Below are 25,951 nucleotides of genomic sequence, written 5' to 3' on the forward strand. Positions count from 1 at the left end.
ATTAAATCTTATGGGGATGCAGGTTTTCGCGGAAGTATTTTAGACATTATCCCTTCTTGTAATCTTGTCCCCATCCCATAATGGTAAATAGTTTCTTCACAAATTCTGTATTGAAGATGCAGATCCTCTAATGGCTTGCTCCTCGAGCTTGATGTCTGCCCCCCCCAGATCAGGAGGAGAGGGAGCAGGAACTGAAAGAGGTCGTACCTGAACGATGACGATGACCCGGATAGCTCCACGAGCTTGTTCGGAGTGAAGAAGAGACGTTTATGGCTTTTTTTAACCTACTGTTGGTGTTTTCATACAAACACCAGACTGTGTACGTTACATTAGTAGGGCTTCCGATTATTTGTGAAGTTTTAGTGGTAAAATCAGTGAAAATCAGTTGTATATTAAAATCTATGTAGTGTACAGAACAACGGACACGCATTCTCACACTTGGCTTTTATTACAAAAACAATTATTTATTGGAAACCCTCCTCCTGGTTGCCCGGACCTCATATCCGTCATATTTATATGACTTACTAGTAAAGAAAGAAAGGTTCAGGATTGTGGGCTTTCGATTGGACGGCAAAGGCACTTCTTTCTAAGCTGCATGTCCTCTGAAGCACCAGCAGGCGGAGCCATGAATACACAGACAAATCATTTGATCATTTAACTGGATCAGACACATCTCCTTCCTCCTAACGCCGCTTTAGTCCTCGCTGACGACGTGCTCTGGCGGCGCCCTGGTGAACCACTCGTGCCAGGATCCGTCGTACAAGTACCCCGGCGGGGCGCCGCACAGGTGGGCAGCCATCGCCACGTGGCAGCCGGTCACACCGGACCCACACATGCCACAGAGCGGCTTATTCAGGTCCAGCTTTGACCGCACAAAGAACTTCCTCAGCTGCTCAGGAGACAGAATCATGCCATCGTCATCCACAAACTCGTCGAAGGGCATGCATTTGGAGCCAGGGATATGACCCGGCTGGACGCCTGCGGGACAAAGACAAAGACAAAGGAGTCCCTTTAAGTGATGCCTTCTGCTTTACCATGCAGCATTCAGGATTTAGGACCCTTTGAACCCGAGACTGAGGATCGCTGCAAGCCTCTTTCTGGCATCAGATGTTGGTCACTCCGATCAAACCCACCTTCGCCCACTGAAGCACATCCACTGAGGTTTTGATGATGATGAATATATTTCTTAGATAGAATGTTAGGGTACAAGTACAGTCACACAGTAGCATGTATTACAGTACAAATAAGGTCAAACATCCTGTCTAAGAGGAGCATTTCAAAAAAGCCCTTGCGGTCTTGTTTCCGTTGAAAGTCCTTGGTACATAAATCATCGACATTTAACAAAACAAATTTCACAATTCAAATAAAAATAAAACCAATATTCAGTTACTCAATTGATGCAAAGTAACATTAGAAAAATAAAATGATTTTACACCACCGATGCAAAATGACAATGAATGACAATAAATTACAAGACACTTAATATGTGCAACGTTGGTGGACAAAAAAGGGGGTGGGGGTGGAGGGGGGTTGATCCGGAGAGAGTCGTGATGACTATCTCCGTTTCTGTCCCCCTAAAAGGTGTATTTTTAGGGCCTTTTTGAAGGAGGCCAAAGAGGTGCATGTTTTGAGGGCAGGAGTCAAACAGTTCCACCCTTGGGTGGCCGTATTGTAAAAAGATGATTTACCCATGTTAGTCCTATAGGATGGTGTAATCAGGTTGTTGTGGCTGTGGGTGTCACTAAATCTGTGGAGGTGTTTAGTCAGGTATGCAGGGATTGAGGGGACAGAGGGCAGAGCTGCATTGACCATTTTAAATGCCAATCCCATTTTGCGTTGTTTAACCCTGTCTTCTACCCTGAGCCATTTTAGGATAGCAAAATGTCCAGGAAGAAGGTGGGTCATGGGCCCCACATTGAGGAGTAGCCAAATCAGCTTGTTTTGGGAAGTTTGGGAATAACACTTCTCCCTTCCATCTGTCCCTTCACCTCCCGACATGCAAACCAAAATGGTTTGTAAATGATACAGAATTGCATTAAATAAACTTTTATTATTATTTATTATGCTTCTGTTTTTCATACGATTTGCACTTTCATGTTTTATCTGTTATTTAGACACACGTAGTTACATATTAATATAACTGTAGGCATGCAAATGTGTATTAATCTGGTGCGTAGAAACAATTAATCTAGTTTCCTTCATTTCTTATGGGAAATATAGTTTCAGGTTTTCGAACAATATTACGGAAACGAATTACGTTCGAGAACCGAGGTTCCACTCATATTAAAGGAGAATGAAAAAAACAAAAACACACTTACCTTCCTCACTTAGAACAGAGAACAAAATCTATCGGAAACATTTCGATCTCAGGCTCACCTTCTCTTGGTTCCGGTTCTCTTCCGCGGAACCTTTCATAGGGTCTCACGTCAACCACCTGGAACTCGCAAGCGTCTATGTTTTTCGTGACATCATCGAACGACTTGACCCAGGATCGGTGGCTCCCTTTCGGGGTGAAGTTGACCGCTTCGGGCTTGTCGTACGCGTTCGTGACCGGATGACCCTCTTTGACCCAGTTCCTGAACCCCCCGTTCAGCACCGACACCCCGGGGTGGCCGAAGAACCGGAACATCCACCACACCCTGGTGCACGTAAACGCCCCAAAGTCACTGGCATCGTAAACAACAACATGAGTGTCATTCCCAATCCCCAAATTACCGACATAGTTAGCGAACGTCTTCTCGGAGGGAAGCATATGGTCGAACTTGGACTTCGTGTCAGCGCACAAGTCGATGTCAAAGAACGACGCTCCGGGTACGTGAGACTGCGCGAACTCCTTTTTGCCGTCTCTTTTCATCATGGGCAGGTACCAGGACGAGTCCAGGATCCGCAGACGCGGTCCGATGAGGTTCCGGTGGAGCATATTTGCGAGCCATTTCGCAGAGACAAGAGCTTGAGTTTGCAGCCCCATTGTTTGTTTACAGTCAAGGCTCCTGCTTTGTCGAACGGCGCTCCGACGACGTGTTTGCTAAGCAAAGAATCGGCGCATTACCGCCACCACCCGGTGAGGAGGGTGAACAACGGCTGAGCAAATAAATACAGCGATGAAGGGCCGCCTCTGTGTTTTACGCATAATATTATTATTAAGCACTATTCTTTTATACTGGACAAAATGTTTGGGCTGTATAAATAGGTGGAATATGTAAAAAAAAAAACCCATCAGGCCACTAAATGAAAACTATAATGATTGAGTGTTTTATTTATTTTATTGACGCAACATAACGTCTCTGCAATGACGCATGCCAACTTTTGCAACAATTATCTCTGTGAAAAACAAAACAAACAGTGATAATTATTAACTATTATGAACTTTACAAAATGCTGTGAGGGGGCGGCCAGCCAACTGAAGACACCCGCCTGTGCAGCTCCCACGCACCACCTTGCAATATTTGACACAAGTGTCCTTTTTCCTTACCATGTATCCTGCTTTCAAAACAGGTTGGAGTCATCATTTGACCTTAACAGTGATAATTATTAACTATTATGAACTTTACAAAATGCTGTGAGGAGGCGGCCAGCCAACTGAAGACACTCTGGTGTTGCAATGCTAATTTGCTTTGCTTATTCACGTGATTCGTGAGTGCCTTGGTAGTTCCAGTGTTAAAGAATCGCATCTCCTTTTCACTCTGGCGGGCTGAGATGACGCCTTGTCATTACTATAAAGCAGGGGTCCCCAAACTACGGCCCGCGGGCCGGATCCGGCCCATTTCCACATTTGGCCTGGCCCCCTGAACAATACCAGAGACCCAAAATAGAATTTACTTATTTTCCTTTCCATACAACATGAGTAGCCTCCCTTTTATTTGGGACAATTTTAATGATGGTCACATACGGCCAGAAAGTTAATGTTCTGGTGCTCTGTAATATCAACTTATTACATAGTAATTACTTTGTAATAACAGGGCAAGTTTCCTCACCTCCACGGTGGCATGGTTGGCAGCATTGTTGAGGGGGGCAAAATGGCCCTGGTACCGAATCCCACTGCGGGAATGAGATGGAGCAGGGGCAACAGGGTAGGCCCAGGGCACACCTGAGCAGAGTGGAGTGGACCAGTAGCCCAGTTCACTCCGCCCAGGTAAGGCCCTGGGCCTACCCTGCCGCCCCTGCTCCACCCCCACCCCCACAGCTGGATGCGAACCCAGTTCCTCTGGCAGTAGACCGGTAACCCTACCGACCACACCACCGTATAGGTGAGGAAACTTGAGGTATTCTCAGACCACAGCGTGTTGTTATGTTGTACGGTGTTGCTGTGTTGTTGTGTTGTTATGTTGTGCTTTTTCCTTTTGTGTTATGTGGAGTGGGCGTGTCTCCGACCAGGTGACGTCGTACTGGATTCAAAACCAGTGCCTCTGGTCTAAAGTCAACAATGCTACTGTCTATTTATCCTAACGCTCGATAGGGCAGCATCTGGGTGGCGTAGTGGGTAGTGCACTTGACTCCCCGCTTGAAGATCCTGGGTTCGAAACCAAGGCGTGCAGCATTTGGGTTTTTTACAATAATTTGAGGTTTGTTGTTTGCTCCTCTGCAGCTGTATTGGATCAGCTGATTGATCCAGTCGTTCTTCGCCTCTGCACTTCCTGATAGTGCTGGAGAGAGAGGGCCCCGGCCCTCCATCAGAGAAAGGAAAAGTGATGTGGCCCTCACAGGAAAAAGTTTTGGGACCCCTGCTTTAAAGGGTCGACATCAGCAGCACGTCGCATCAGCAATGCGCAATTACGCACGCGTGCATGCTCATGGACCATGTAAACCTGCCCCAAGAACCTGGAGTCACATTTTCATCATTAGTTAATGAAATCATCATAATAATGTTGATGCAGCTCGTCCTGCACAGCACATGACGTGTTCCTCCTTTCCAGTGGAACACATGATGATGGCATGCAGAAGAAAACACAGATGGATTTCTAGCAGTAGTCCCAATATTCATACCTAAAAGCCTTAGATCTCACAGATTTATCTTAAACTTTAGTTGGATTATTGACCAGTTATGGACCAATATGTGATTGTCAATCCTTGAGTAAATCATTAAAGCATAATGACACTGTGTGTGGCACTGTGGCCACACATAGACACACAACCACTCACACCTACCAACAAGTTGAGTAATCAATTCACCTAAATTGCGTGTTTTTAGAGGTGGAAGGAAACTGGAGAACCAGGAGAAAGCCCACGCTTTAATAAGAATATTCTTATTCTCCAGTGGGACTCTGACCTTTCTCGATTTGTTGCCCCTCCCGGTTCTCTTACCAGCCTCTGGGAGGTAAATGTTTTAAGAGAAATTCCTGCAGACACTAGAACTGTTAAAAAAACGACCTCAGTTTGTCCTGATTTAGTGTGAAATATAGTAGATTCTGATTCTGATAGTAATGCTTATCTTATTTTGTGGCGGCGTGGGCCCCCGGCCCAAGAGTTAATTAGATTTAGAAGCAGATGACACGAGAATTCTATTCAGTTCTGTTGCAAGATTAAGTTTCAAGATCAAATTATGTTTGTTATTTTCTGTCATTTAAAATGATAGTTTTCAAATTGTACTATTGCTTGTTACATAAATACTTGTTTTTATGTAAATAAAGATATATTTTTGAATACACATTTAATGTTATTTTAATTTATATTTCAGTTAGTGTTTATCTCCTGCAACAAGAGCCACAGATTGTTGAGGGACTCTAATTCCTCAGCTTTAAACACTTTGCTTATACTGTACTTCACACCAGCATTCCAGGATCTGCCCCCTTTAAGGTAAATACCAGGCCCACCTTAATAACAACTGTATCTATCCATTATGTATTACCATGTATTTCAGGTTCCATTAAGTTTAACTATTCAGTAGAGACGTAATAATATGTGACACACATGAATAAACTGAGGAGGAGAGAAACAGGTAGACAGAGAGAGAGATTGCATGTTTTGGAGAGAATTGTGGAGGTGGAGAGGGGGTGGTCGAAATGGTTTAATTGGTATCAGGACTTGTGAATTACAGACATGTGCTTGTGATTTCCATTTTGACCAAGTCTTCCTCCCACTGCCTGTTTTCATGTCCTACCAACTGGTCAGGTCTCAGAGAAAAAGTCTTCCTGAGGTAAGTTTATAGATTTTAAATATGTATGAATAATGTGGAAAATAAATAATATACTCATAAGTGTAGTGTGTGTTTCAGCGATTAAAGAAAATGTAACTTGTAAAAAGTAATAAAGAATAAATACAAGGATATATAAGGTTATATACCTTTGATCACTTTATTCTTTTTTTAATCTTTAAAATCATTTTTAATTCATGAGCATAAAAAACACATTTGTATTGTTGTCTTTATAATAAAATGGCAATGTTACATTGGCACGTTGAACCTTAAATACTAAATTTAAAAAAGTATCCAGCATGAAAAAAATATGATAGCTATCATATTTCTACATCTTAAAAGAGCAAGAAGCTACAATATTTATTTCTTAGATTTTTGTTGATTTAAATTGAAGAAAAAGAAAAGAAAAGTCCTATTGACTCGTTTTAACTCATTCTAGTTCTATAGGGCTGCAGTGTTTAGCAGGATGGGTCTTAGTGCTTAAAGTGTGCATATACATCTCGTTCAATAATCTTTATCAGTCTATAAAATTGGACTGGAATCCCGTGGAAAACAATGCGATGCCCCCTTATTAAATTAAAAAAATGTAATAAAAAAAAAACTACTCTCTTCAACATAGAAGAGTTGATATTACTAATACAGCTTGTGTCAGTCATTTTAGTTATTGGAATCACAAGAGCAGTATCCTGATGTATTCCCAGAAAGGTAGCATTGTGGAAATAATTTGATCTGATGAGACAAATCAGTATAGCAATCTAATTTTCAACTGGCATACAGAGAGGGATGCGTTTCCTTGACAACCAATTACAATAAATGCCAAGCTCCGGTTAATACAAAGGAATGGCGACTAACTATTTTCACGTGTGAGCAGATGAGCTTGGTTATCAGTCATTACTGGAGCCCCCTTTACCCAGGGGAGTATTGTCTCACATGGACGCAAACCCTGGATCCAGCCATCAAATTCAGAATAACACACAATAATAAATGATAATAATATATATTATTTATTATTTTATTTATGAAAACTCAAAGACACAGTGAGACATGTGCTGGTCTCAGCCTTTACCCTAATAAGATAATTAATTTACTAGTTCAACAATATTAAGAAAGGTCATGTGAGAAAAATTTACAGTGAAGCACAAAGGGAAGGGGCACATGATGGATTGCACATTGATCATGTGCTACTTCATGGCTAATTCATTGCACTGTGGTTTTCTATTTAATTTGTGATTTAAAGCTGACACGAGATTTACTCTAACAGGTCCATGATGCTGTAAGAAAGGTTTCAAGTTCAGTTTTAATGTCAGCAATATGCAAAGAGGGTTCATCAGGTCATAGTTCATCTCAGTTATTTCGATTAGTTTGCTAGCGTAAAATATATAATCTTCAATTAAATTAATGCAATATTTAGACGCCGCTTGGCCTTGTTTCTAGTTTGGAAGAAGCTTCTGCAATATGGCAAAAAAAAGAAATCAACCCTCTGGCCCAAACAAAAAAGATGTGCAACCAAAAATAATGATGTTGATAGACATCCGACATAATAATGGTCTTGTTTGCAAATCCTTTTTTGTTTAATTGCTTAAAAAGTAACAAATTTCTCTCCATAGAGAGAAGCCGTCGTCACTCAAGACATCCTCAAGACGTCACTCCTCAAAGTGAGTGGAAGGATCACCCCTGTGCTCTTTGAGTGGGCTGCATGCCCAGGAAGTTAAACCAAGGGCTAGAAAAACATTATTTTTTTGGCATATATACCAAATGAACAGATCTCCCTGGACTGAACAGGGGCTATACTTATGGGTCTGCTATCTAGATCAAACACACAACATGGCTGAAGCTGCCATCAGAAGAACAGAACAGTATTTAAGAATGGGTGGAAGACATGGAGTTAGTTTTAGAGGATCACATGGGCTTCACATGTCACTCTTTAAACTTTTGAGAATTTCTGGCTTGCAAAGAGGTAGAACCATTAGAAATAGATGAAAAGGCCCCTGGTTGGATTTGGTTGAAGTGGGCAGACGTGTGACACAACCTGGTAACAAGTCAAGGCATTCTCAACCCTGGATGGGTTTATATGTCTGAGTTGGACAAGATCAAAAAGATAATGTAATGCAGCTATAACTGGTAAGAATAAAATCTAATCGAACCTAATCTAATGTAATACCGCATCTGATGGAGGGCCAAAGATGATCCAATGTAGAAGACCGCTCAGTAGATGCTCTAAGACTTAACACATGATTAAGGAAATAAAGTTCAATTATGGGTCTGGCACTAAAGTGTTGTTTTATGGCATCAAAGACCCTTTATGTAGTTCTGTGTCCATTTGGAAGTGTTTTTACACTGTTATGCTTCTGGTATCAGACCAGACCGCTGCCAGACATGTACTGTACGCACTAAACTTGATGTACATTTGCATGGATCTCTTCTGTCATCTTCATGTGAGTCTACCATCCATAAATAATATGACATGACATTAATTCTAGCTCTTTTTCCCCTTCTGAATCAACCCCCCCCCCTCCCCATTAAAAGGATGGCTCTTCTCAACTACCCTGTTCCAGAACTGGATGCTACTTTGGGAGAAGTGCGCCGCGTCCTGCAGCTCACTCTGAGTCCCGACCTTTACTCGGAGTTCAAAAGCACAATGGACCAGCAAAGCGAGCTCCTACGAGAGACACATTTAAAATTTGCAACCATTGCTGCAGGCCAAGAAAATTGGGTGACAAAGCAGTTCAAGAGAAGCCTGCTGTCTTGTGCGGACCCCCTGCCCACTTCCACAACCCTCCCAGCTGTTCTGCCTCCCCAAGCGAAGCGGACCAGCCAGCTGGGGAGGGCAGCCGCTCTGCTCTGGGCAGCAGCAAAGTTGTACAGTGAGCCCTTGATACTGGAGGGCAGTGTGCCGATGGAGTGCACACAACTGTCTGAGGTGTTCGCTGCCAGCCGAATTCCTGGCAGATGTGAAGATGAGATTAAGGTAAGAATTGAGGTTAGTCTGATGTTAAATTACTGTTAAAGTGCACTGAGTGATTCTGTAGCTTTGCCGTTTCATTTTCAGGTCTACCCAGATAGCCTCCATGCCATCATCACTTGTGCTGCAGGTGTTTTCCCTGTTGACATTCTATGGCGACCCAACACCGGTGGACCAGTTTCAGCTCGATCATTCGTTGACATCTATAACCAGATGGCTCAGGTGATCGATCAACCCAGAGCAGGAGCGGAAAATGATCCCTCTGTCATCTGCCAGTTGTCAGCTCTGGATCGGAAATCATGGGCGGCCACTAGGGGAGAGATCGTGAGTAAAGGAGGGGACACAGCAGCATCGCTGGCGTTGATGGAGAGTGCAGTGCTGACACTCTGTCTGGAGGAGTGCAATGGGCCCAGTGAACTGGGTGATATTCTCAATGCCGTCAAACTGGGAGGTGGAGAAGACAGTCCGTTTTTGAGATACTATGACAAGGTATTGGACAGAATCAGAAACAGGTTGTACTTCTCTCTCTTTTTCTCTCTCTCACATATATATATATATATATATATTCAAGTACAGTATGTTGTTGCTATAATTAGAGTTGCTAAAAGATATTTGTATTTTTCTGTTGTTTTTTCTTGCAGGTGTTGAACCTCGTGGTGTTTAAGGACAGCACAGCTGGGTTGCTGTTTGAACACAGTGTGGTGGATGGGATGGTGGCTGTGCTTGTGACTGAGCGTTTGTATGATCTATCAGAAACTCCCGACCTAGACAGAGTTCAAACTAAAACAGAAAATGTGAACAGCGGTTTCTCTGTTTGTCCATTGTCCTTAACATTCCCCTTGCAAGGCATAAGTAAATTCAAACCATGCCCTGAATTAATAGCAACGCAGCCAGTTCTCACGTTTGATGTGCCTGCCTATCCTGATGTACTTTCTGTCCTAAGAGGTCAGAGAGGTTTGTATGATGCTTGGATTAACTTCTCTGTGCAGCTTTCTCTGAGGCAGACTCTTGGGGAATGTGCATCCAGTCACATCCTTGTCACTCCTTCCCATATGCGCCACTATAAACATGGCCGATGTGATCCTACATACTCACTCACCATGCACTCTCGCAAGTTAGTCAGTGCCTTGGCATCTTGTGTTTGCCCAGACAACACAGTTCAATACAGCGTTGACCTTCTACACCTGTTTCATGTTGCATTTTTAGAACACAAAAGCCTAATCAGAAGCACCAAAAACGGTCACGGTGTTGGTCCCCATGTAGCTGCTCTACGCCGTTCATTGCCATCTGACAATCCATTGAAGAAGTTCTTGGACCCCTTTGGATGTCCATCCATTTACCTCACCGGTAAAGATCTGTTGGAGGGTGTTGACTGTGGAGTAGGAAATGTTTATGCCCAAAATCAGCTTGCTGTAACCTACCTTGGGAAAAGAGACAAAGTTCGCATTGTGCTAAATGGAAAAGGCAGCTTTGCTCTGACACTAGAGAAGCTTCGAGACAACCTGAGGAGAAACCTGCAGTTAGTCATGCTCCTAGCTGTTCGCTATGCCATTGCATGTCAAATGGGAGCTCTTGACTGTCTGAAACAAGATCAAGCTGACAAAAAGAATGAAGACGCTGACACTCAAAAGAGGCCAAACAGCAAAGAAAACACTGTTGACTCCGGCATGAGTTCAGACTACACTCTGGTTATCCACGGTGGCGCTGGAGATGACATGATGTTGAACAAAGAAGTAATTAAGGTTGTTGAATTTGCTCTTCAGACAGCCTTAACCCTTGGATCGCAAATTCTTGAAAAGGGTGGCAAGAGTCTGGATGCAGTTCAGAGGTCAGTTGAAGCTCTAGAAGATTGTTTCCTGTTCAATGCAGGTAAAGGCTCAGTATTCAACAAAGAAGGCAAAAATGAAATGGAAGCGACCATTGTAGATGGCAATTCAAAGAGATCAGGATCTGTTGCTTGTGTGCAAAGTGTGAAGAACCCAATAAAAGCAGCCAGGTGTGTCATGGAGAAAAGCTCACATTCTCTCATTGTGGGAGATGGGGCTGAGGAGTTTCTGCAAGGATTGGAGGAAAAGGACAAGCCTGTTGGTCCCGAGTATTTCTATACTGATATACGCTACAGAGAATTAACTGCAAAGCTCAAGAGTGGAAATACTTCAAAAAATAGCCACCCTCAGACAGTTGGAGCTGTGGCCTTTGATCGATTGGGTGGGTTAGCTGCCGCATCTTCCACAGGTGGGATAGTAGGAAAACTAAAAGGTCGAGTTGGAGATACAGCGGTAATAGGGGCAGGAATATATGCTGATGACAAAGTAGCCATTGCATGTTCTGGAGATGGAGATGTGTTTCTGAGGCATACAGTTGCGCAGAAAATAGCCGGTTTGTACCATCTCAAAGGCTATGGCCTCAGGCAGGCAAGCAGAGAAGTGATGACTGAAAATCTGAAAGGGATCTGTGCAGGAGTAGTTGCTGTGGATTCAAAGAGTGATGTCGTCATTGAAACAAATGCTGGTGTGATGTTTGTGGCTTCAATGAAAAATGGCTTATCACGAGTAGAAGTTCTAAGGCCCATGAGGAGCTTCTCTTGTGTAATATGGGAAACAGATGAGCTGGTTGCCTACCTTGATCCTAATCCTTGGATCTCTGGGTCAACCATTCTGACTAGAAAAACTCTTAGTGGGGCAAACAGCATCTTCCAGATGGCTATACCTGACTTTGTGGCTATGCTACAAGCAGCAAGAGCTGTTTCAAACTTGCTATGTGAGAGACTGGGAGTGCAGCGCTGTGCCTTAGTTTTCAATCCAACTCCTGGACTGCAAGCACAAATCAGACTGCTCCCACTTCATGGCATAGAGCCAAAGTGGCAGCCTCATCTCGCCAGTGAAGAGGAATTCCACTCATATGATCCTGGGTACTGCACCTCAAAAGGTGGGCCACGCTGGGATGATAAAGCACTGAATGAAATTCAAGCCAAGATTAGAAATGGACTGCCAACACCAAATGCACCCTCATGCTTTGACTTTTTTGGAGACGCTTCCGATGATACCCTGTTCAGTCGCATTGTTCGGGGGGAGCAGCAACAATGGAGAGTATGGGAAGACAATGAGCATGTTGGCTTCTTGACCCCATACCCAAACTCTCCGGGACTAACTGTCGTGGTCCCACGCAAACCATTGTCCAGTGACATCCTCAAACTAGATGAGGCTGACTATCAAGCGCTGATCTTAGCCACGTATACAGTTGCCCAACTTCTGAAAGAGGGGATGAAAGCTACAGGCGTTGCCCTGATCTTTGAGGGCTTTGAGATTGACTATGCTCATACCAAGTTGATTCCTCTGTTACCATCACCAAATTGCAGCAAGCATGCTGTTCTGCAACCAGAATGCTTCCGAGGTTACCCAGGATATGTTTCATCACTGGATGGTCCAGCTGCTGACCCTGAGGCCCTCAAAGAGATCCATGAAAATATTACAAATTGCATCCCTCCTCATTCATGGAGAGACCCCCAGTCTCACTCAACACGTGCCATTAAAAGTCAGTGGTATCGTAACCTGTTCCAGATTCAGAACACGCTTTTCCACAGTACAGTGGAATATTTCCACAGTATCTGTCAGTACTCTTATGCTCTAACTCCCATCACCACAGACACCATCTCCTCACCAATGGGCCTGGGATCTGACTCAGAACCCATTTCTGTAAACCTGCTGGGCAAGGACGTGTACCTGGCTGACTCAATGCAATTTGTTCTTGAATACTTTCTTCGCTTCCAGGAGAACCTGCCTGGGACATACTACATATCACCCAGCTTTAGAGGAGAAGACCCTGATACCACACACTTGAACCAGTTCTACCACGTGGAATGTGAACTATTGGGTGGCATGGACAATGCCATGTCCATAACAGAGGGATACTTGGCTCATCTTACCAAGGAAATGTTAAAGAAACACTCGGACATAGTCCAAAACACTGCCAGAACACTTACACATGCTACAGCAATGCTGGATATATTGGATGGAAAAACTCCACTTCCAAGAGTCCCTCTAGACCAGGCCATCCCGATGATGCCCTCCTCTGACTGCGTAGAGTGGGTTCAAGATGACCAACCACAATTTGGCAGAAAGCTGACCCGCAAAGGAGAACAGGTCTTGATAAAAAAATATGGTGGTGCTGTTTGGCTGACTGAAATGGATCATCTGGGAGTTCCCTTCTATCAGGCATATGTGGAGGGAACTGGGCGGAGAAAGGCTAAAGCTGCTGACCTTCTCTTGGGGTTGGGTGAGACTGTGGGTCTTGGTGAACGCCATTCCACCGCTGAGATGGTACAAGAGGCCCTCATGCACCATGGCGTGCCAGAGCAGTCCTACAAGTGGTACATCAACATGCGGCAGGTAAAACCACTCCTCACCAGTGGCTGGGGCATGGGGACCGAGCGCTACCTGTGTTGGCTTCTTCAGCATGATGATATCAGAGATATGCATATCATTCCCAGAATGAAAGGGAAGAAGTATATGCCCTGATCATGGTGTCTACATAAATATTATTGCATTAAGGGGTGCCGTGTTAGGTCAGTTTATTGTTCTGGTTAGATTTCAATGCACTACTCACCATCACAGGACATTTTTCATGACTTTTATCTTCTTTTGACTGTTTCCTTTCATATTTAAACTGATATGTTCATTTTCTGTGAGGCTGTTTAAAAAAAAAGGATTAAATAGAATTGCCATTGTAATAATGAGGTCAAAAGGAACATACAACACATGTCTGATGCACAGAAATGGTTCAGTGATCCAGATATTGAGAATTTTAATCCTCCCCAATGACCCTTATCAAAGCTTTATCCTGCTGTCACTTTGGCAAAAAAAAAAAAAAAAAAAAAGTCTGAAATGTAGGCCTATTTAGCAAAAAGCACAAAGTAAAGTTATGTATGTGAAAATTAAACTTTCTTTAAGTTTCATTTCCTCTTTTCTTCAAGACTTGTTAACTGTGGTGATAAAATATTTTCTGTCAAAGTATCAATTATTCATATCAATAAATTTCTCAGACTTTTGACATAGATTTATTGTCATTTGTGTAAGTAAAAGCTGCATACAGTTTTTTTCTGTCAAACTGTCTTTGTATATAAAGGAATTTTGTGAAAACCCCATTAATTGTTTGTTATTATTTTAAAAACTAATAAAAGACAATGTCTGGAATAATTTCTTACAAAATCAGTGAAAGCTTTCGTTAGCCTCTGATCATTGCAGTATCAGCTTTTATTTAGTCTCAAAAGAACAAATATCACAATAATAATGTTATTATTATTATGTGCCCTAAAAATGGCGAGTGGGCTGTATAATTATTTATTTGGGTATACCATATATCAGACAACTAAAGGATATAATTTGATTGATTACAAATACCAAAAGTGGACGAAAATATTCAGATAATTTACTTGAGTTAAGACTAGTAAAAATGTAATTACTCTGAAGTACAAGTGGAGGAAAATTATGAAAGAAATATCGGAAACCAAGGTAAGGGATTCTCTAAAGAAGGATGTCATCATACATTTGACACATCAAAGATAATGAAACAAGCTTTACGGCAAAGTGCTAATTTTTTTACCATTGCAAATAAATATTATGTACCATGGATGTTATTATACAATAGATAATAATTGTAAAAAAAAAATTCTAAAATTATATTTTAAAAAGTAGATAGAAAAATGAATAATGATAACCCGGATGTACTATGTGCGCCGGAACTAAAAGGTTTCCTGTTAGCATTGTGGTTGCTGACCCCAGGCTGTTACAGAGTCCTGTCTCTGTCAGAAGAGAAAAGCTGCTGTTTAATTTCTCAAACGTAAGTTTAATTTGGTATACTTTCTGTACGATTTTGTTTTTTTTAAAGTTCACTCAGTCTTTCGCGCTTTAGTACTAGTGTGGCTTGAAAATAAGACTGGTTAAAGGTAAGGTCAACACTTTCCTAGCTTAACGGCTAGTTAGCGGTTTAAGCTAACAAGATAGACGAAATAAGTGTCCTCTGCCATTTTCTAAAGACGAGCGAACCTCGGTAGGTTATGTTTCCAGCCGTTTACGTTGTGTGGAGGCCCTTGCCACATAACAGTGGGTCGAAACGAGGTATACAATGAAAGACCATGGGTAGCTAGCATACTTACGACATTTGCATGGTTAACGGTACTGTCCATACACTGTGTTTGACACAATGCAGACTTCTTCCATTCAGATGTTGATTTCTTGTAATATGTCTACAGTAGAAACCCGCTGAACAAAACTTTTACAGCAAAAGTCAGGAATGAACTATGGCCTAGTGCTAACATTTTGAATCCTGAAATTTAGAATTCAAGAGAGACCGATTGTGTAAAAACAATGCAAGAGACTGGGAGGCTTAAGTGCATTTCATAAACTTAAGGAAAGTTAAATGACCCAGTGGGCCACTCTTGTCTCTCTCCCACCCATTGTGGTAAAAGTTCTAAAGTCCTAAAAATGTAAAATGTTCTGGATTATTGCTTGTATAGCAATTGTCTCGGAATACCATATAGAAAGTAGAGTCAGACTTGGCGTTGAAGATTGATTTTGTCCATCAGATTAAAATGTTTTTTTTTTTTACCAATCTTTTGGTTTAATCTTTAAATTTGATGTATGGGAAGTGGGAACTAACATGGATGATGCCGCTTTGCTGCGCTGATGACTTTGTCTTCTATTCCCAGGTGTCAGGGTGTCCCCCCTCTCTATGTGTGGTCCCTAATGGGCGGCTGGTCTCACAGTGCTGTGCTGGAGCTGTACCGGGCGTTGCTCCGTGCAGGGCGTCACCTTCAGTACACTGACCGTAATTTCTATCGCTCTGCCGTGGCTCGCGAGTTTCGCCGCTGCCAGGCCTTGACAATACCTGAAGATAAGGAAGACGCTTTGAAGAGGGGCCAGTTCTTCCTCAACAGCGGTTTGGGTGGGCTTATGTAGGGAGACGAGTTCGGGGGTCTTCTGGAGGTGTGCTAAAGGTCATCTGGTGTTACCCAGGTATGTTTACAAAGTGAGAAACATTGTGGGAATTGTGGGTATTACATTTTGTGGTGTAAGGCAAATGTGTCATGGAAAATAGTATGATGGTAGAGTCACATTTATGTTCCCACTAAGTAGGATACAAATCAGGGCTGGTTGAGAAATGTAGTCTCAATTGCACACAGGGTATACGTGATAATTTGTTGACACTATGCTTTGTAACACAACGCACCAAATAAATATATTTGCTCTGTCCTCTTCCTGCCAGTGCGGTTCTGTTACATTACCTTCCTTGGAACACTTTTTTTCAGTGGCAGGATGGCAGGGGTGAATGGAGACCGTAAAGGGAAGAAAGACGACAATGGAATTGGCACGGCCATTGACTTCATGCTTTCCAATGCGAAGCTCGTGTTGGGGGTGGGAGGAGCGGCCATGCTGGGCATTGCAACCCTGGCTGTCAAAAGGGTAAGCGAAAAGGGAAGATGATGATGATGATGATGAATGTATTTATTAGATAGAATGTTAGAGTACAAGTACAGTCAAACATCCTGTCTAAGAGGAGCGTTTCAAAAATGTGCTTGCGTCTTTGCGCTGTAGATGTATGACCGTGCCATTAGTGCTCCCACCAGCCCAACCAAGATGGAGCAGACGGGAAAGAGGAGCTGGGAGGAGCCTGCCTGGATGGGTTCGTCGCCGCGGGCACTGAACCCTGACATGAAAGCCACAGCCAGCAGGTCACTGCAGTCTCTGCCTACATCTTCACATGCTTTTGAACCAGGTGAGGAAAGACGCGCAGCGCCCTCTTTAGTGACACGTGTTCTTATTACAGATGCATCTTATTATTGACAATTCTTTGGGTTTAGACTTTCAGCCAGCTGTCATTTTATTTGTTTGACAGCGAGCCTTTTAGGAGGAATCTTGCTCTTCCTTCACAGTGGGTATCGACTCTGTAGTGCTGTAGTTAGTTATTCTAGTATTTAAAAAATAAATACATGAGTTACTGAGATCCATACCAGAAGAATACTTAATGCAGTACACTACCTTCAACCTCCCTTTATAAGTCATTATCTGAGTTATTCATGCAAACAAATGTGTTTTATTTAACTTGCAATTGTGTCTAATGTCGTCAGACCATCTGCGAAGGGCTGTAGGTCGCGCTGCTGTTGGAGGCAGCGGAGCCGCCGGGCCGGACCTCCTCCGGGCTCGAATGCATCTCTCCCTGCAGGAACGTCTGTGGGAGTTCTACCAGTGTAACGTGAACATCCCCGCCGAGGAGCAGGCCACGGCTCGGAGAGCAGCACTGGACATCTGTGCTGAACTCCGAGTGTTCCTTCAAGCCAAGCTTCCTGACATGCCACTCAGAGAGATGTACCTGAGTGGGAGTCTGTATGATGACCTGCAGGTATGAAGTTCCACACATTTGGTTCTACTTGTGGACACACGTATGAGTTTTGATTTTACTTGATTCAAATATTTCTAGCTCTTGGTCTTTAAGCCATCAGACTGCCAGTTTGATTTCGGCCATTTTGAGAAAAGCTTCTCTGTTGAAGTTTAAAGCCTGCCATGCTCTTATCCTACATATCCATTATTGATCGTTTGAAGTCTTTCCTCCATCTTCCAGGTGGTGACAGCAGATCACGCCCAGCTCATGGTGCCTCTCATTTTGGAGAAGAACCTCTGGTCGCCGATCCCTGGGGAGGACACCATCATGAACGTCCCGGGTTTCTGGCTTGTCCGCAGGGAGAATTTGGAGTATTTTCCACGGAACAGCAGCTACTGGGACCGGTGCATGGTCGGAGGTTACCTCTCCCCTAAATCGGTCCTCGAGGTCTTCGACAAGCTTGTGGCTGGCTCCATCAACTGGCCAGCGATAGGGAGCGTACTCGATTATGTTATACGACCTGTGGTTCCTTCAGAAACGCTGACCCTGGAGGTGCAGTACGAGACGGACCGGAAGCTGTATGTGGACTTCCTTCCACTACTCGTGATGGAGGAGGGAACCTCGCTTATTGCCAAACCTCATCGACTTGCCGCAGAGCGCCATGAAAACCTGTGGCGTCAGAGCTTCCGTGTGGCCGAGACGGCACGACTCCGGGCGCTGGACCGAGAGGACGGAGGATGCCGATGCACCTGCCTGAAGGTGACGAAAGCCGTGTGTAAACTCAACCCTACCCTTAACCAACTCAACGCCAGCCAGCTCAGCAATGCCATATTGTTTCTTTGTGAAAAAGAAGGCGACTGGACCCAGGAAGCACTGGCCGACCGCTTCCTTCAGCTGCTTCGAGCTCTAGTTGGACACCTAGAGGCCGGGAGACTCCCCTGCTCCCTGAGCCCTAAAGTCAACTTATTCTGCGAGCTGACTGAACAGGAAGTGGACGAGCTGGGTTACACGCTTTACTGCGCCTTGTCAGATCCTGAGGAGCTGCTGAGAACTGCTGTGACACAGCGGCCCCATCCCTGAGGACCTGGTATCTCTTAACAGCAACAATGTAGGTAATTGAAATATCCCCAACTGTATTGTGGGAAATGGTGACGTCAAAACCAAACCAAGGTTCCTGAAAAATGAGTTCATGGAATCATTCAATATCCTGAAGCACGTCATTCCTCTTCTCAAGCTTCACTGTGAACACGCGATGAAAGCAGCAGAATCTCCGTCGTGTTGAAACACGAGTCTTGATCACGGCATACGTGGGATCATACAAAGTGCTCAATAACTCTCTGAAAGTGAAGGATCAATCGTATTCACAGCTCTTAGGCTTTCACTCTGATTGATCTGTGACGACGGATATGTACCTCTCTGTTGTGAAGATCATTTTTGTTTTAACTGAAGAGTTTTGGGGGATGGACATTAAATGTTTTGAGATTAGTCCTGGTTTAGGAGGCGAATGTAAAGTTGAATACCAACTCGCAGCTAATAAATTATTGATCAGCCTGAAGGACTCTGTATTCTTGGGTTAGAGACGAGCCAGCTGGTCTGTTCATGTCCCATTTATCGTCAAATCTGAAATATTACTGGTACTTTGACAGAGCAGTTTAAAATCAAGGTTTTTGTCAGAAAACGTCATTAAAGCAGTGGCTTGATCTTTGTGTGAAAACACATTAGGCACAATCGGATTGCATGTAATCTATTTAAACTAGAAACCAAACGGAAGGACTCGAGTTACATGTTGTGCATTTCTAATTAGCAAAATTAAACTCTTGCATTGTAAAGTTGAATACGCATCCGTTAACAGAGATTTGATCGGTATAATTCCACTATGGTATGTAATCATTCAATGACTTTGGTGTGACTGATGGCTCTGTTTGAAGCAGCTGCGCTTTGACACCAACAGGGTTCCCCCTCCAGTCTCTTACCTGCTGCTTGTTGACTGTTTTGTCGTCACGGTTGCTTTGTCTCACAGTGTTCTATTATAAAGTGTCCACGTCTCTGTAGGACATGCTGAAAGTGCTTTGGTCTGAAGATTTCTGTTTTCAGCCTTGTCCTAATTGATAATAATTGATCTTTAATACAAGAAGATAGTTGTACGACTCTCTCAGTTTTGACTTCAATTGGAAAACGGTGACCCCCCCCCCCCTCACATCTGTGGTTCTTTACTTTGGAACGTATGTGTACACCTTAAGCCACATTAAACCCCACTAAGCTTGGAGTTAGCGATCATGGTCCAGTCTGTCTCGATGACGTCTAGCCAGACGTGTTGTTGGTCAGGTCTAGCACTGTCCATGAAGCGAACGGTGCCAGTAACACACAACCTGCCAGGTCTACATATTGGAAATAGTTCGCACATGTGTATCTTTCAGATCATGGTCTGATGGAAGACCAGATCGGATCGTGTTATAATGGCGGCTCTGAAGGCCCATGTTTAATGTCTGCAGCTCAGGAGCTCATTGAATTGTTGGTGACAGGAAGTCACAAAAGCAACACCTATCCTGTAACTTGGTTGCTTTTGTTCTGACTTTTAGCCTTGGTATCAAGAGAAATGCAACTAGAGAGCTCCCTTGACCCCCCCCATTTGTATATTTGCAATCCGTTAATAAGATAATGGGGAAACGGGTTCTTATTTTTGTATTTACTGTATATTTGTAATGGTGCTGAATGTTCTTTTGCATTTATTTCAACATGTAAATGCTTTTGTTCTGGTTGTAACTAAATTCGTATCCACAGTAGGTCTTTGTGTGCAAACCGTCTCCAGACCTAGTTTATGCTCATGACTGCTGTGGTGCAGACGGAGTCACTGTACCACATTCATACACTAATGTACCAAAAAAAAATATATATTCTAAAATAGATCTCTACCTCTTGTTGAGAGAAAACGGGCCATACGCTGTGTTTCATGGTTCCCCAGCTTTTTTTCTTTTTAGTTCAAAGGTATCACTTTGTGACTTTTAATTAAATGTTTATATATGAAAATCTGTAGGTTTCTTTGTTTCTGCCCCCGCCAAAAGAAGCAGACATTTAGAGAAATGATTTAGCACCCAACACTCAGAATTTAATAAAGTGTTTTTTTGGGTGGGGGGGACTTTAATTGAAGTGGTTATAAAATTTACATCGGAATGTTAAAAGAAACAAAAGTAGCTCCGGTCATTTCAAACTTAAGCCACACTGAACAATCTGAGGTGCATCTAACGGCAAAAAGCAAAGTACAAATGCATGAAAATGCACAGTTTAATTCATGGCATCAAAGTGAAAAAGCTTCACATACAAATGGAGAAATCCTGTTGTTCACTCCGAAACGGCGTGAATGGCCGGCATGTAGCAGCCGTACTATCTCACCGTAAATCATTCTGCAGAAACGTGTGATATATCTGACGAGCCAGACCTCGTAGCGACAACGTCTTTGATTGTTGTAAATCAAGTTAGGCAGCATTAATGAAATTCATCTTTAGTTAAGTTCTCCAAAGTCACTAACTGCTCTGTAAGCGAGGCTTCATGAACGGAGCTCCTATATAAAAAGAGAACACATTGTTTTTTTAAAGTGACAAGTACTGTATGCGTATTGATGGAATCATTGATTGTTCCTCTGGAACACAGCGGCTGTGAGAACAGGAGACACGATCAATAGTCAACTATTTTTGAGGATCTCATTAAAATTTGGAAGACATTTGTTTAGTGTCTTAACTGAAGTCTTAATTCAGTTTTTATAGGACATTGTCAAAGACAAATTATAAACATGGTGTAAAAAACAAAAAGTCCAAGTCTGGATCAGATCTAGAAGACATTTGGCATATTGGACCCCGATATGCCTGTGACTCTTGGTGATTAAAATGAAGCCTCCATTATAAGTAAATGGGAAAATCCTTTTTTTTGTATACAGGTTCTTCTCAAAATTTAATGGAATCTAATTTAGACCAGGACCCATCTAAATGTTTTTTTCATCGAGATCCATCCAGCAGTTTTTCCTGTAATCCTGCTAACAGACAAACAAACAGACGGACAAACGCCGTCAAAAACATCACCTCCTTGGCAGAGGTAATAAATTCATTGTTGGATTTGATGATTTTTGTGGGATTTGCTTTGACGTAAACTGTCAAACGAGTGTACCTGTAAGACATAGTCCTCTCCAGTCAGGTTAAACATCTTCCCTCCAATGTAATGAATTTCCTTCAAAATCTAAACGTCATCTTATTTTGATGAAGTTTTAACACCAAGAAATTTCAATACAACGTAAATCAATCGGTTATATCAGAAGTGAGATCTGTGTCCAAGGTGAGTTGAGGCTGCTCTTGACGGCGTCAATAACAAGGGAAACGAATTTGTTGCAGGAGACACTCACTCGACCTGTTAAACCAGTTTGGAGCAAAATCCACAATGTAGAGAATGTAAAGACACATAAAAAAGAAAGCCTCAAACACATACACATTCCATGCATTGTCATCCCTAATACCATCATACAGGTAACTATAAACATTAAGGCTTAAGTTAAGGGGTTTTCTTTAAAAGTCAAAGTTAAAAAAATAGCTGAGTTAAGGGTGGTGTTTGGCATGCAGTGGTTTGGATTCAAGTGACGGTTTGCTTCTGGGAATACCTCTTAGTCAGTGAGTGACAGGTGTGTGTCTGTGTGTGTGTGTGTGGGCAGGTGACAGTGTTGACAAATTTTGGTGTTCAGTTTGTTGCTACGGGTTTTTGCAAAACGAGGATTCACCCTGTTGTGACGAAACAAGGAAAATCCTAAATCTTTCTGACCATTTGTGCCGAGGACCTTAAAAGAAGAGGACGCCATCGACGACACCTGCGGTCTGATCGGCGTCCAGGCGTGTAGAGACATGGTGGACGCCATTCTTTTCCGTTCATTTCATTGGACCCATGATTAAAGGATCAAACACAGTTGCAACAGTAAGGATCAGCGCTCTCATTTTTATTACTTCTTAACGAGTCAAATCCTGGGTCATGAATTACAGAAAGGTGCTGATGTGTGATGTGTGACAGAGAAAAGCTTGACATTACAAGGTCGGATCTTGTTTTGCTTAGAGAGATTCACGCATGTGACGTGGGGGTATCACCAATGCGCCGATTAGATGAGTTCAAGAATATATTTGCAGCTCTGGGCATTGTTAAGTGGCATAATCAAGATTCAAACTTACAAATAGACACAAACATGTACAATCAGGACAACTGTGAAACAATCAGTCTATAAATAAAGTAACAGTAAAGTAATTAAAATGTCTTAGTACAATCTCCTTGCTCAAACAGCAACAGGGGCGCTGCTAGATATAAAAATCGACTGGGGCACAGACCCCCCCATTCATCAAATCGCACTTTTGCTCTGAATGCCTGCTGTTCATATGAAACGTGTCGAAAGTAATCAAAACAGAATTCGATTACTGACGCTGCCACGAAATTTAGCATCTATCGGTGTTAAAAGTTAAAACATATATATTTACTTCAGCACATATTGGGATCATTCTTAATCTGTTTTCATGGTGTATACACTCATGGCTAATTCACATCCAAGGATACAAACAGCTGAAGTCGTCAACATGCATGGAATTACATGACAGCTATAAGACGCATTTGAGGCTCCGGCACAAATATCAGCGGAGGATGTTGCTTATATTTGACCATGTTAAGCCACAAACCCATTTAGCATTAGCTGGTTTATCTATCAGGAGGGGGATGCTTATGTTTGACAGTAACGATGCTTGTACAGAGTGAACATTAAGCTTGATGAACACTGTCTTAGTGTCATTCTGATATAAAGCTGCAGGAGATGACTGATTTCTGTCGCTGTTAGAACTTTCGGGAAGAGCGATATGATGATGCCTGCAGTCGCCGGCTCCTATGAGGTCGCACATTCGATCTACGAAGACCCGGATGCATTAACGGTAAAAAACAAGATCATTAGGTCATTAATGACTGCTCGTAGTTAAAGGTTCATATCCAACTTTTCTATCTTTAGATGAAGCAAAACATCCAAAGCAGCGTAACAGAACCTAAAAGGACAATTAAGCCGTTCTCTCCTTTGTCTTTTATGTCTCAATTGATGAACATTTGGTTTTGTTTGTCAGCCGACCGTCACAGATGGAGGAGAGACAAAGGTGAAAGTTAGGCCCGTGCCTTCTCCCAGGTTTAAAACTCAACCAAAGGGCAAGTGTGACACCGCCAGGCACCCTGCTGGCGCAGCCAACGCCGCCGGCGCAGCCAGCGCAGCCAGCGCAGCCAACGCAGCCAGCGCAGCCAGCGCAACCAGGTTTAAAACTCAACCAAAGGGCAAGTGTGACACCGCCAGGCGCCCTGCTGGCGCAGCCAACGCCGCCGGCACAGCCAGCGCAGCCAGCGCAGCCAGCGCAGCCAACGCAGCCAGCGCAGCCAGGTTTAAAACTCAACCAAAGGGCAAGTGTGACACCGCCAGGCGCCCTACTGGCGCTGCCAGCACCATCATCGCAGCCACAGCAGCCAACGCAGCCAACGCAGCCAACGCAGCCAACGCAGCCAGCGCAGCCAACGCAGCCAACGCAGCCAACGCAGCCAACGCAGCCAGTGCAGCCAACGCAGCCAACGCAACGGCAAGTTGAGCATTTTGTGACTCTTATTTCGGTTAAGATTAAACCATAGTGACACACAATAAATGGCAAGTATTCATTTTGACAGGATTCCCAATGTAATGGATTCCTTACAGAGGAGCGCAGGCCTCGTCCTGTTCGACCCCCGCCAAGGCCACCAGTGAGCAATACTGCCACCCCCAATAACCCCACTGCAGTACATGATGCAAATACTGAGACAACTGCAAAGGTATTTTCTTTTTTTTTTAAATATGATAATGAGCATTATACTCTCGATTACTGGAGACCGGCTCCCAGTACCTTTGCTGAAGCGATAGCGACATGAAGAGGATATCAGTCGTCATATTCAGCCCAACATTTTCTTAGGACGCAAATATAAATGTAGAATTTCCCAAATGGTGAACTAATCCTTTAAAATGTTCATTTTCCAACATGCCTTGGTTAAATAGGAAGCACCGTTGCCTTCTGATTGTTGGAGCCTGTTGACTAAACTTCTACAGCGTTCCTCTAGACTCCAGATTTCTCTCCTGATAGAACGCATTCCCCGCCACCACGGCCTGAACGGCCCCGTCTTCCATCCAACTACTTTGATCGAGTGTCTACAATGAGAACATCGCAGGTACGTCTTGATTGTTTGTTCATAATCAATAAAAATAAGGCACCTGTTCACGTGAAGGTAACCTCAAACATGTCTGGAACACTTGAACAGACTGGTGGAAGGTCATATCCAAAACACACTCTTTACGTGGCTCAGCAGACCAAAGCTCATTGGATAGGATGAGAAATGGGGCAATAGGGGGAGCAGGACAGGTTAGATGGTTTGGACATGTCCAGAGGAGAGACAGGGACTATATCGGCAGAGGGATGCTGAGGATGGAGCTGCCAGGGAACTACATGGACGTAGTGAGGGAGGACATGAGAGTGGCTGGTGTTGGGGGGGGGGGACGATGCAAAGGACAGGGTGAAGTGGAGAACGTTGGTTTGCTGTGGCGACCCCTGATGGGACAAGACGGAAGTACAGTAGTAGTAGTCGCAGGTGAAAGCTCACCTCTGACCGTTCCTGTTATTTAATATAATTAACATTTCTCCCCTCGCTTGTCGATCTTTCATTTGATAGGTTCACGGTCATGAGAGACGGCAGTCCAGTTATTCATCCACCGGCTCTGAGGACCTGTCTCCAAACTCTGAGGAAGCACTTCTGGCCTCGCCAGTTCCCTCTGAAGCAAACAGGCGCCTCTCCCTTTACTGTGGTTCAACGGTAAATTTCAAGCCAAAAGTTAAGCCAAAAGACAGTTTTCTGTGAACGTGGGTGATCCAGATATCATTCAACGCGAGTTCTTAATAATATCGATAGTCAACAATCAGCAACAACCTGCCCAGGTATATGGAACAGTTGGACTGCATTCACTGTTTTGATTGTAGTCTGTGACTCCGAGCAACAACGATGTGACGATCCTTTATACCGGTACTCAAATCACGGAGAGACCTGCAGTTCCACCCCGACCCAGGCGCTCGCCGCTCCCCTCCGCCGCCTACGACAGCTCGTCCTCGCAGGTATGCACGTCACAGCCGAACAACTGGTGATGAAGCATGTTTGGACAGCTGTCAAAAGAGTAACACAAGGTGCAGAATCATGGCGTCGGCATGCAAGATCAAACAGTAGTAATGGTAGTTGCCACCATTTATTCATGGGGAGCTGCTGATTTGATCTGAGAAATGAGGAGCTTCAGTGCACAAAGTCAATTCAACATTACCAAAGACAGCCTTTTGCCAAACACATTCTTGTCGCTGTTTCGCTGTTTGTTCAGATGATGAAGCTGACGAGACTGAAATTCCTGTTTGTCAACTTCATTTCGAACATGACCT

The 25,951-nt window shown here is 43.5% G+C and overlaps 3 protein-coding genes across 3 annotated transcripts; 2 read left to right on the top strand and 1 right to left on the bottom strand.

The window, feature by feature from the left end:
* Positions 1–445: 445 nt before the first annotated feature.
* On the bottom strand, positions 446–2,973 carry LOC137905909 (3-mercaptopyruvate sulfurtransferase-like). The gene is made up of 2 exons (XM_068750194.1): positions 2,377–2,973; positions 446–978 (listed from the first exon to the last, which is right to left on the bottom strand). Exons 1-2 carry the CDS (start codon positions 2,966–2,968, stop codon positions 695–697), a joined length of 876 nt encoding a protein of 291 aa, XP_068606295.1. The 5' UTR covers positions 2,969–2,973; the 3' UTR covers positions 446–694.
* A 5,684-nt stretch (positions 2,974–8,657) lies between these two features.
* On the top strand, positions 8,658–16,048 carry si:ch211-256m1.8 (uncharacterized). Its single transcript, XM_068749785.1, has 6 exons — positions 8,658–9,098; positions 9,180–9,314; positions 9,369–9,581; positions 9,734–9,827; positions 10,356–11,658; positions 15,799–16,048. The coding sequence occupies exons 1-6, from the start codon at positions 8,658–8,660 to the stop codon at positions 16,046–16,048; spliced, it is 2,436 nt and encodes an 811-aa protein (XP_068605886.1).
* On the top strand, positions 15,991–19,507 carry mief1 (mitochondrial elongation factor 1). The gene is made up of 5 exons (XM_068750110.1): positions 15,991–16,105; positions 16,399–16,552; positions 16,685–16,865; positions 17,218–17,489; positions 17,709–19,507. The coding sequence occupies exons 2-5, from the start codon at positions 16,406–16,408 to the stop codon at positions 18,546–18,548; spliced, it is 1,440 nt and encodes a 479-aa protein (XP_068606211.1). The 5' UTR covers positions 15,991–16,105; positions 16,399–16,405; the 3' UTR covers positions 18,549–19,507.
* Positions 19,508–25,951: the final 6,444 nt, after the last annotated feature.

This window comes from Brachionichthys hirsutus, chromosome 16 (genome assembly GCF_040956055.1).
Source record: "Brachionichthys hirsutus isolate HB-005 chromosome 16, CSIRO-AGI_Bhir_v1, whole genome shotgun sequence".
NCBI lineage: Eukaryota > Metazoa > Chordata > Actinopteri > Lophiiformes > Brachionichthyidae > Brachionichthys > Brachionichthys hirsutus.